At 40.7% G+C, this 12,361-nt stretch overlaps 1 protein-coding gene across 1 annotated transcript; it reads right to left on the bottom strand.

Moving 5' to 3' along the window:
• Nucleotides 1–273: 273 nt before the first annotated feature.
• Nucleotides 274–3,837, bottom strand: LOC306983515 (galactose-specific lectin nattectin-like; the record flags this gene model as incomplete). Its single annotated transcript, XM_079584016.1, has 4 exons — nucleotides 274–440; nucleotides 547–652; nucleotides 3,206–3,340; nucleotides 3,763–3,837. The coding sequence occupies 4 exons, from the start codon at nucleotides 3,835–3,837 to the stop codon at nucleotides 376–378; spliced, it is 381 nt and encodes a 126-aa protein (XP_079440142.1). The 3' UTR covers nucleotides 274–375.
• Nucleotides 3,838–12,361: the final 8,524 nt, after the last annotated feature.

Here is a 12,361-nt window from a genome sequence, read left to right as displayed (position 1 = left end):
TCACACTGCAAATGTGCAAATGTAAGTTACTATTACGATTCTTAATATCCCAGATTAGTAATATTATATACATTTAAAAAAGGAATAGAAACAAAAGTATGCAACTGACTGATTAAAATCTGTGTGTGTGTGTGTGTGTGTGTGTGTGTGTGTGTGTGTGTGTGTGTGTGTGTGTGTGTGTGTGTGTGTGTGTGTGTGTGTGTGTGTGTGTGTGTGTGTGTGTGTGTGTGTGAAAATCATTCACAAAAAAAAAATAATCAAACAACCAAAATGAACCTTCTCTAAAACACATTTATTACCTCAGTTGAGCATTTCTAAAGGAAAGTAAATGAGTTAAAGTAGCTTGTTTCTTCTATTGATTTTCCACACACTGGTTCATCTCACACACACAAACGGCTTCTTTACAGTACACACGTCATCATCCCAGTAGCCACCACTTGCTGCAAGAAAGACAAAGAAAAAAAAGTTGTTTTTATCATTTCTATATTATGAAAACCTAAATAATGTTTATTTAGATGTACGTTTATGAAGGTTAAAAGCACTTACTATATTTTAGCTCAAGGCAGCGCTCGTTGTACCAGTCGTCGTCGGGCTCGGGCGACCAGTATTCAAAGTTCATTTTGGTTCCATCACTCCAGAGCCAAACTCCCTCCTGTGAACAGAAGAGAAGAAAGACATTGTGTCATGGTATCAGTGAAGAATGTGTGAAAAATACTTCAGACGGATTACTCAATCTCTATCAGCCATCTACAGTATTTCACAACAGAAACACTCGAGTGTGATGATCATGGAGAGTGGTGCCCATCTCATGCTTGCCAGTACCCAACTAACTATTCAAAAAAATATAAAAGCACATCTATCTTTATACATTTTGAAAAAAAATAAAAAAAGACTGTAAACATAACTCACAGTATATTCATAATTTACAGGGGTTAGTCAGGGATTTATCATCGTCCGAATCCAGAATGTCTGAGTTTATCTCCCACCACCCGTGTAAAATCCCCCGGCTGAATTACCTGCTGATTTTTCTTTACAAGAGGAGATCACCATAACTGTGCTTTACATATTTGCATGCATTTTAAAGATGTACACTTTTATTACTGAAATGCTGGGAAGAATTTACAGGAACAATATTCCATCCCCACTCCACCTCAGCGACAGGAGAAAAAATGTAAATAAATACACGTAAACATTGGATCGTTACAGCAATATCATTTTAAAATGTAGTCTATTAGGCTGTATGCATTAAAAATATTACCCACGCAGCTTTATTTACCTCATGTAAACAATTTCAAGCATGTCTAGCTTCCAATTTTGAAAGAGATTTAAAAAATCACATTATAAATAGGAAATTGTTTTTGTATGATTAAATTAAATGTGAATTTATCTGTATTATTCAAAGCATATGACATTTTATTTACAGCAGACAATCATGCGACTGGCCACGTGAGCGTTGCGTTCGTGGATCACAAAACTCGCTCCTCCAAAATCGCCATCAGCATGCATGAGTTTTTTCACTGAGGTGAATTACCGTACAAATAGGGCTTTACAGTAACTCTGAAGTCTCCCGCATTCTGATGGTGATTTATTCACGGTGGAGGAGCGAGTTTTGTGGACGCTGCTCACGCCGCCGGTTGCTTTATTGTCTGCTCTGAATAAATGGCACATGCTTGGAATAATGAGAATACATTCATATTTAATGTAATAATAATAATATCATATGTATTATTTGATTATTTAAATATCCGGTTTTAAAATGGGAAGATAGATGCACTATATAGTTTAAATGTGTTTGTCTTGCAAACTATCTCAAAATGCTGTCGGTTTAATGCAGCTTATTATTTACAGTTCATGAGGTAAGCACAAAGCTGCTTGGTTTATATTTGTAATGTATTGGAATATAATATTTCTAAATATTGTAAAATGGTATTGCACACATGTTGCTGTCAGAATGCATGCGCATTACAACACAAAGGTCAACACTTATCATTCGGTGCTCTGCAGTGATTTGGACGGCAATTAAATCCCCACACGACATTGGTGTTTGTCAAAAACAGTTGGTAATTCAGACGGGGATTTTTATGCTGGTGGCGGAAGAAAAACACTGACATTCTGGATTTGGACAGAAATAAAATCTCAGAAAAACCTGTAAATGTGGAAAATACCATATGACCCCATGAGAAACAATTGCCATCCGAATAGGGCTATAATCAGAGTTAAAGTTAATGAGATAATAAAGTGATTAAGAGATGATTGAGCATTAGTGATGAACACCTGCTGTTAACAAGCAGAATCACTGAAGAACAGAGAAACACCAGAACTACAACTGACTTCAGACACAGCCTTAGATGAAATCCACTGAAGAGAAAAGAAGACATTAAATATGTGAAGATCTCAGCAGAGGAAGATTAAACAACTCCACAAACAGCATTACCAGCTTCACTTATTACTAACCAGACTGACTTTATTTCTGTCAGACGTCTACAGAAGATCTTACTGAGATTAACACAGGTTTAGATGTTGATGGTTTATAGAATATGTTGGTCTCCATTATGGTGATCAGCGTCTCCTGTAGTTGGTCAGTTTGACTCTTGGCATTGTGTGTGAGTTGGTGGTCTTTATAAGCGTTTACAAAAACACATCATTTGTTGCAAAAAAAATAAAAAAAATAAGAAGAAGCCAGAAACAAAGATGATCAGGTGATATATTTTTCAGCATTGTAAGAATAATTTACTAATAGTTTTCCTGACTGAAAGTGGTTATTTGATATTAATAGATTTCATTTATCAATTTATTTTCTTGCAACAGATCATATTTTGATTTTGATCATGCTTCATGCCGCAATGCATGCTGGGAGTCACCATAGTATAAAACTCACGGCTCCCAGCATGCATTTCAGAATGAAGCACGTCACCATTGAGGAGATTCATATGCTAACCCTTAATGTCTGTGGGTATGATAATGAAAAAAGTACTACAATGTTTTTAAAAAGCAAAAAGAAGCTTTGCGTTTAAAGACCTAATCAAATATTTAGACTCAGATCAATCATTTCTTTGGGTCCTCATCACCATGTCAGGGGTTTATTTTGAGAGAACAACCGGCTGAAATGTACATCATTCCTTATACTTAGAAATGTTGACTTATAACACTGGGGATTTTGATGTGCAGTAGCACAAAAAGCATAATCAAAAAAATATGTGCATACTTGAACAGCATCATGACCTCCGATCCAGGCACGCGTTGAGCTCGCAGCTTCGTATCGAATCAACCTCTGTATAAAAGTGTACTCATCTACGCTGTGTGCAGAAGCAAGGTTCCCATCCAAGTCCAAACAGAATTTCTGTAGAGACATGAGCAAACATAAATGTATACAAAAAATAATGTATAGCTTTAAATTAATATTCCAAAATCTGTGACATGCCTTTAATTGACACTGAAATCATTTTTACTCATGCTGTTTATTTATTTTTTGCCTTATTCTGCCTTTTGAGGTGAGACTACTTTTCTTGTTAAACTGTACATAATATAGATTAGATATAACTTCACATATTAAATTTACAATATATTTAGTGATAATCTCATGTTAACATGAAATGTGTTGTGTTCTGTATTCATTTCACAGTGATGCATTTTCACCCCCTAGAACTCCATTGTAATTGTGTAAGCTCCGTGTTTACAGAGCTTAAGTTGTATTTAACCAATAATATACTTTTATGAGTTATATATACTTTTATATCATATTAGAAGCTGAATGTATCATACCTCTGCATCAATCCACGTTTGAAGGTTATAGAAAAACTTGAAGCATCTGCATCCAAAGACACGCCAATCGTCCATACAGACTGTTAAATGGAAGTTTTGTTTGTTTTTGTTTTTTTAAACATTAATGACCTTTATGTAATTAAATAACTTTCATTTAAAGGTACACTATAAGTACAACATTTTTAATGCCTCAGTGCCCCCCCCCCTAATTAACCACTGACTAACCTCTGCCACTAAATAACCAGACTACCCTCTGCCACTAACAAACCAACGAACTAACCTTTGCCACTAACTAACCTCTGCCACTAACTAACCTCTGCCACTAATTAACCACTAACTAACCTCTGCCACTAACTAACCTCTTCCACTAATTAACCACTAACTAACCTCTTCCACTAACTAACCTCTGCCACTAATTAACCACTAACTAACCTCTGCCACTAACTAACCTCTGCCACTAAATAACCAGACTACCCTCTGCCACTAACAAACCAACGAACTAACCTTTGCCACTAACTAACCTCTGCCACTAATTAACCACTAACTAACCTCTGCCACTAACTAACCTCTGCCACTAACTAACATCTGCCACTAACTAACCTCTGCCACTAACTAACATCTGCCACTAACTAACCTCTGCCACTAACTAACATCTGCCACTAACTAACCTCTGCCACTAACTAACATCTGCCACTAACTAACCTCTGCCACTAACTAATTAATTATTTTAACTGGGGCCGGGACGTTTTTTTTCCCCCAAAGTTTCTATTGAGGCCCCACATGGGTTAGTCCAGTTGCAATGAACACTGCTCAGTGTGCACACTACAGGGTGTTAAAAATATGAAATCAACTGAAGATAAAATACATTAAATCTCTGAAGATCTCAGCAGAGGAGAATTAAACAACTATAACTAAACCTCTACAAATGATCCAGAATGCTGCAGCCCGTCTTGTCTTCAACGAGCCCAAAAGGGCCCACGTCTCTCCTCTGTTCATCTCTCTGCACTGGCTACCACTCGCTGCTCGCATCAAGTTCAAGGCATTGACGCTTGCTTACAGATCGACCACAGGCTCAGCTGCCTCCTTATACTCGCTCCTATGAGTCTACATCCAGAAGCCTATGATCGGTCAATGAGCGACGGCTCGTGATACCATCACAGAGAGCCACAAAATCACTCTCCAGAACATTCTCATTCAATGAACTTTGTAATTTGAGCACTTCTTGCGTTGTTTTTGACTCTTCACGATGAGTTGCTTGCTAGAAGAGATCAGCTGATCAGAGCATTACTAATAAATGTTTAGACGTCAACCCAATTTTCATTTTCAACCAAAATTTGTTGAAGTGAGGTTGGAGTCCACGTCCAATAACATTTCTAGCTGGGATGAGCTCATATTGAGATCATAGTGTGAACACACAGTGAGTGTGCAGTGAGTTACACTGTTAGATCACTGTGAGATCAACGTGTTGGGTAAGGTAGAGAAATGCAAAAGTTTTGGACTGTACAATACATACAAACTGACAAGAGAAGTAGAAGAAGCTGGGGAAGAATAGTCCGTATAAGAAGGGGAAGAAGGGGAAGAAGGGGGGAGAAAAGGGGGGAAAAAAAGTGAGAAATTCAGTAAGTCATAGGTTCGAATCCACCCATCACATAAAATATTTTATTTTATTGATTGTTTCATTTCTAAGTTGGATTGTGTGTATTTGATTTTTATCGATTGTTTCATTGCTAAGTTACATTTTTCTTATTGGAGTAAACCATTTGAATTCATTATAAAATTTCATCCATAATACTTAAGATAGTATTTTTTGTCCAAATGCATTTATTAAGGTAATCATTTCCTATGGCAGTAGGGGCAAAACATATTAAATAGCATATTACAATATAGCCATCACATAAAATATTTTATTTTATTGATTGTTTAATTTCTAAGTTGGATTGTGTGTATTTGATTTTTATCGATTGTTTCATTGCTAAGTTACATTTTTCTTATTGGAGTAAACCATTTGAATTCATTATAAAATTTCATCCATAATACTTAAGATAGTATTTTTTGTCCAAATGCATTTATTAAGGTAATCATTTCCTATGGCAGTAGGGGCAAAACATATTAAATAGCATATTACAATATAGTGTGAATGCAGTTATAAGGGGGTTCCCTTATAACTGCATTCACACTATATTGTAATATGCTATTTAATTCAGAGTGAAATGGAACAGTTACTTGACAGTGAATGCAAGTACACTGAATTTCATTACATGCAATAAAACAAATACAACACACCAGTCTTCATAGAGAAACAGATTTATTAACTATATACATATTAGAAAAATGTGGAAAAGTACTGAGTTCACTATATGGAACAACAAAAGAACACAAACATAAAAATAAGTTTAAAATATAAGAATTTATGTACATAGACTATATAAAATATAAGTATATAAAATATATGTATGTGCACTGTACTTAAATATATATATAATAGTTTAATGTTGTTTAATATTTATTATATATTTCCATATGTGTTATAGTGTAAGTATACATCCTTATACATACTCACATATACACACTTTTGTATTTTACTTAATATTGTTTTCATAATAATAATAATGATAATACAAGATTTTAAAAAAAGTGCACAGTATAATCCTTTAAAATTAAATATGGCTGGGAGATAAAAAACAGAGCAGAGCCAACCAAGAGAGCAAAATGAATGAATCACTCACACACACACACACACACACACACACACACACACACACACACACACACACACACACACACACACACACACACACACACACACACACACACACACACACACACACACACACACACACACAAGAGTTATTTTCTCACATTCTGTAACCACTGCTCCTTCGTAATTGTTTCTTTATTTGGGCAAAATATTTTGCCTTTGTACTGGCTATGGCCAGTTTCTTGTGTACGAAATTGGCCACACTTTCTGCAAGTATTTGCTTTTACAGTACGATTGTACGACCGTTTGGTTGGGGTGGCTGTGTCATTTGCAGGTGGGTCAGAGGAAATTGCTCCAGGGTTAATGGTGGGAAATGGGGCTGGGCAGGGCAACAGTAACATCTGAGACACAACAGGGGCAGTGGGTGCGTCAGGAACCAATGGGTGCGGTGCTGTCGGCCTGGGATAAATTGTCCTTAGCTGGCTGAACGTGGCTGAACGCTGAGGGTGTAAGGCTGATGGCTCAAAAGATGATGCTGTGGCAGATGTACAGGCAGCTGAGGGCTGGATATTTCTAAACTTTGTCTTTGCCTGTCCAGCTGTGTCTGGTGGCATCTGGTAGTTATGCAACTGGTGGCTATATTGTGGAGGCACAACAGGCTGTACTCGTGCTGGAGGCAGAGCATCCAATGCCACTGGACGTGCCTCAGGAAGCTCCAGCCCTTGCAAGAGCACTGAGACCTCCTGACCCTTTAAACGTTCATTGTGCCATGTTGTAAGGGTCCTCTGGTTTACCTCAACTAGCTGAAGGGTTGTTTCGCTCATCACCGTTCCATTACTCAGGATTAGCTGCCGAATTCTTCTGTAATCGCGAAGAATGAGATCCCATCTAGACAGAGATTGTGTCCTCTGTTTTTTGGGGCTTCGGTGGATGCTACACAACCTTATAAAAATCATTTCAACAAGGCGACAACAATTAGGCCACTGTGCTGGAGAGCCGCTAGAACCCAAAACACATCTCTTTGTGCTGTCGACACCAGGAGTGAAGACAGCTTTCTTTTTAGGGGACCTAAAACGTCCTGTAAGTAGCCTGTCTTGATGACGAGCAGCATACATCACCCTGTCTTTGTCAAATTGGTCCAGGTTCTGCCACAAACCCACAATGGTCGCAACTTGTTGGTTGGTAAGTGTGAGGCTCGCCTGTGTGCGCAGCTCCACCAGACACTCCGCCAACTCATCCACTCGGTCCATTCCAGGAATGCAGTGCTCGTCAACAGCCTGGAAAAATATAACGGTTGGTTAGATAATTACATGCTGTTAATTGAGTTAGTGGATTTGCTGCTTAAGGGCGAATGACTAAATGAGAAACAATTGGTCTAGAAAAGGACATTTTACCATTGCCGAGGGCACTGGTGCAGCTGATGGATTCTGGACACAAGGCACTGGTGGAGCCTGGAAACAGGGCACTGGTGCAGCAGGTGGAACCTGGGTGCCGGGCAGAGGTGCAGCTGGCAGAACCTGAATGTTGGGCAGTAGTGCAGCGGAAGGAGTCTGGACACTGGGCACTGGTGGAGCCTGGAAACAGGGCACTGGTGCAGTGGAAGGAGTCTGGACACTGGGCACTGGTGGAGCCTGGAAACAGCGCACTGGTGCAGCGGAAGGAGTCTGGACACTGGGCACTGGTGGAGCCTGGAAACAGCGCACTGGTGCAGCGGAAGGAGTCTGGACACTGGGCACTGGTGGAGCCTGGAAACAGCGCACTGGTGCAGCGGAAGGAGTCTGGACACTGGGCACTGGTGGAGCCTGGAAACAGCGCACTGGTGCAGCGGAAGGAGTCTGGACACTGGGCACTGGTGGAGCCTGGACACAGGTCAGTGGTGCAGCGGGTGGGACTGGTGGACCTATCAGGAATGGGTCATCTAATGCCACAAGATTTGTCACTGTGGCTTCCTCTCCCAACAAATCAATAAAACCCTCATCCTCTTCCACTTGCTCCTCCACATCTATCTCCTCCAGCAACTGAGAGGTCCTATCGGAGGTAGGGCACATGTCCTCCAGTGGCTGACTATTCTGCCTCAACAAATATTGCACTCCAATGAGCTCCCCTGAGGAAATATTTGGAACAGGAAACATTTTTAAAGGAAATTAATCAGAAAGGTTTATTAAAATGCAGTAAATATTTTTGTTGTCAGCTTGTAATTCAGTAATTGTAATTCAGAGGGCATCATAAAAGACAGGGTTACTCTATATTCTAGTATGAATTGAATTTTCTGCCCTGATATCTAGGAAAAAGAATCCAGTGTACAACATTTCTGGTAGTATTATTTTTCTCTGATCTGTCAAAAATTACATTATTTTTGTCCAGAAGCACTTGTAATTTTACCAAAATCATTGTGAACTGCTTTTATCAAAATATATTTACCTGTGTATACTGCAGGTGGGGTGAAGCTTGGGACCAATTTCCTGCCATACAACTTATTGTAGTTTTCATTGACAGAGTAAACCAGCTCCCCTGTGTAAGTACGCAGGGTTGAACTTCCACCTGCAACAGCAGCTGCAGCCCGGTCCTGATTCCAGCGTAACAAACCTTCCAGGAGGTAAATCTGGAAGTTCAGGCTGTTTGCGCTGTTCCCTAGAAAAATAAATAGAAAGCCAAACATTGTTTTGAGAAATTGCAAAAGAGAAAATATTATCTGTTAACTGCAAATATCTAAATTAACAGGAATTAGTGGCAAGATGTGGTATATTCTGTCATGACAAACCTGGAATAAATCTGTTTAGGTGGCAGTGAAATGATTCCAGGGATGTGGAGCCTCTGGCACACCTATACGTTTTTAGAACCATCCCGCCCTTGTTTATGGTTCCAGTTTCCGTGTAGAGCTGCACATCTGGAGGGTCCTGGATACAGGTGACGTGCCGTCTCTGGACATGCCAGATGTGCTGCATCCTCACACTGTCTAGGAGAGGAACACCAAGGGCGTCATTCCCCTTGCCACCCATGAGCTCTCTGATGAGCATATCAAGGAGATGGATAGTGGTTTCCTCTCCTCGTGTTCTCCTCCTGCAGTGTTGGGCCAGCTCATCTTTGCTTATATGACGGTCAAGCTCTGCCGTCGTCATTGCAGGCCAGCCCTGTTGGGCGAGTTGGTCCCTCTTGGCCCTTTTCAGCAGAGTGAGATCCCCTGCGTCCCACTCAAAAATACAGGACGACAACCTAGACATAAAAGTAGGGTACAACTGGTGGGCATCAGTGGTGCACCCTACTGCCAGACGTCGCATAAAATGCCAAATGTCTAGGCGGACGATGACATCGGGCCAGCCGCTGAACCGCCTCTTCAGTTTAGTCTCTCCCACTTCCTTGCAACAGTCACAGTCAACATACAGGATAGTGGGAGGATCAACACCAGCTCTCTGGTACCTCTCCATTAGCCCTGCAGCCATGAAGTCTAACCCAGCCCCTTCATTCGCAGTCAGGACACTCATCAGCACCTGACCTACCTCATTGCCTACTGAAGTAAGCCACTGTGCTGTGCCTTTCGCAGGCCCACTCAACTTCTTGGTGATCTAAAAGAAACAATAAACATTGCAAATAATACAACATACATCCAAATCAGTAACATTGAAAAATAAAGCTATTTTGGTCTAACAATTCGTTATAGAAAGCAGTACAGTAATTAAAGCAGCTCCTCTAACCTTCTTAGTTGAATCCATTTTTAAAATTGATCCATACGTGGATGTGATGCTGGCCTTGATGTGATCGAGCCTGTTGAGGATGTCCTGACTGTATACAGTGAGGAGCCATTTGTAGCTGGGTACTGGAGCAAGTGGTGGTGGTTCCTGGAAGTGCAGTGGATGCAGGCCAGGCTTATCCAAAAAGGCCACACACTCTGATGTGTACCGAGCCACACGTTTTAGCCACTCCTCACTGTGGTTCTCCCTCAGCTGGCCGATGATCCTCACTGGGCCATTCCCCATACCCCTCTCACGCAACAAGCGAAGAACTCGAATGTCACAGGCATACCTTGGAAAAAAGTATTTATTCAATTATCTTATTATCAGGTATCTAATTATTGTAATTATTGTAAGTATTTATCAAAAAAGGTAGCATATGAGTGAACATGACTGCAAAATATTTACTTGCGTGTGAGGATGATCCTAAATTCAGATCGATGGGCCAGGTCCAACTGCTGCAGGACAGCATGACTCCAGGACAGGTAGCTGGTTCTACACCTGGTACAGATCAGGGTCTCTGTCACCAGGTTGTAGTATCTGTCAATATCTAACACCTGTCGTACTCTCCTGTGCAGACCACCACCACACAGCTGATGCCTGGCACAGGCAGGGTTAGTACACTGGAGCCGCACCTTCCATAGCCTATATGGCATCCAGAGCAAGAGCCGCTGTGAAAAAAATCTATCAGGTGCTGGAGCTTGGTGGTACAACAGGGCTGGTGGTGGGGGGTGATACCACAACTGCAGGTTTTCACGCAGCTCCAGCTTACCCTTTGCACCAACCCTAAAAGGTGCTTCCGACACCCACTTCTGGTCCTGCTGTGGCATTGTCTGTGGCCACAGTAGTGGGAGATCCGCAGGGTCTTCTGGCTGAGATGAGACCTGCTGATATTATCAAAAACACTGGTTTAAATAAAAGCTAAGAGAGCATTAAAAATGACAAAGGCATGTTTATATTTTGAATGACATCTTACTGGGCTCCTCACAACAGCAAACTCAGAATTAATCGATGGTGTTGCTGTTTCTTTGGTGCGTTGTGATCTCTGAGCTGGAGGAAGGAAGAAGGATGAGGAGGACTTGATGATAGGTCGAGGAGGTTTGGGGGATGGAGGAGGAGGAGGAGGAGGAGGAGGAGGAAGAGGATCAGAGGGTGGGCATGAAGCTGCGGCTGAACTGGAGTGCTCTAATGTCTGTGGAGTCAAACGTTATGATTAATCTATTAAGGGGATTGCATTTTTTATGAAATAAAATGATGTAGTGATAAAGTGATTATGTCATGATAAAGTGATGATGTCTTTCATATTAACCTGAGAGGTTTTCCTCTGGATGTTCAAATTGGGTTTTGCTGCTGCCACATGTGAGCCTCCAAACCTTGACTTTTCAAACTGAAAAGGTTTGTCATAGTCAGTGATAACAAAACCTGTAACACTATAGGAAAATGTTGAGATGTTTCAATGTCTGCTGTGATACCTGCAATCGTAAGGTCTGCTTACCATTGACAATGTCAATTTGGCTTTCTTTGCAGGACAGGACACATCACTGATGGAGGGTGTGCTTTGGGCAGGGGTGCTCTGGGCAGGGGTGCTCTGTGATGCATCCACTGTGACTGGTGGATGAACCTGTGATACATGCATTAAGATATACCAGACACATAATATTATACAGTCCTCCTAATGCCTAATTTTAGATATAAAGACACATTGATATTGCAAACACATCTATCTAGTTATGCAACTTGAACTAGGCTAATTTAAGTTACCTTGTGAAATCCACAAATACATTTCTGAGCTTCCTTCAGAAGGGTCGTCTGCCCCCTCATTTGCAGAGGGCACTTTTCTATCTGTGAACATAAAGTGTAGCTATGACACTCTAGTCCATGTTATCTCAAAACAGCCTTAAGTCATCTTAATTATATCAATAGTACATTGTATTTACATTGTAAATAATTACTTATCCATACACATAAATAAAAATAGCACAATGTATTATCATACAAGTTTATTAGTTCACCCATGAATCTAGCTGCATAATTTACCTTCTGATACAACTCATGCCATCTTTTTTGTCGGGGAGCAGGTCTATTCCCCTCCCTAGATGGCCAAACTCCTGTTCGGGCAAAACTCTCCAGACGCGCAAGCCAGTCAGCATCGCTCATGCCTTTGTGTGACTTA

The sequence above is a fragment of the Phoxinus phoxinus genome (assembly GCF_949152265.1).
Source record: "Phoxinus phoxinus genome assembly, chromosome: 1".
Lineage (NCBI taxonomy): Eukaryota > Metazoa > Chordata > Actinopteri > Cypriniformes > Leuciscidae > Phoxinus > Phoxinus phoxinus.
Note: the sequence above shows the minus strand (reverse complement) of the source record. Positions and strands in the feature narration are given on the sequence as shown.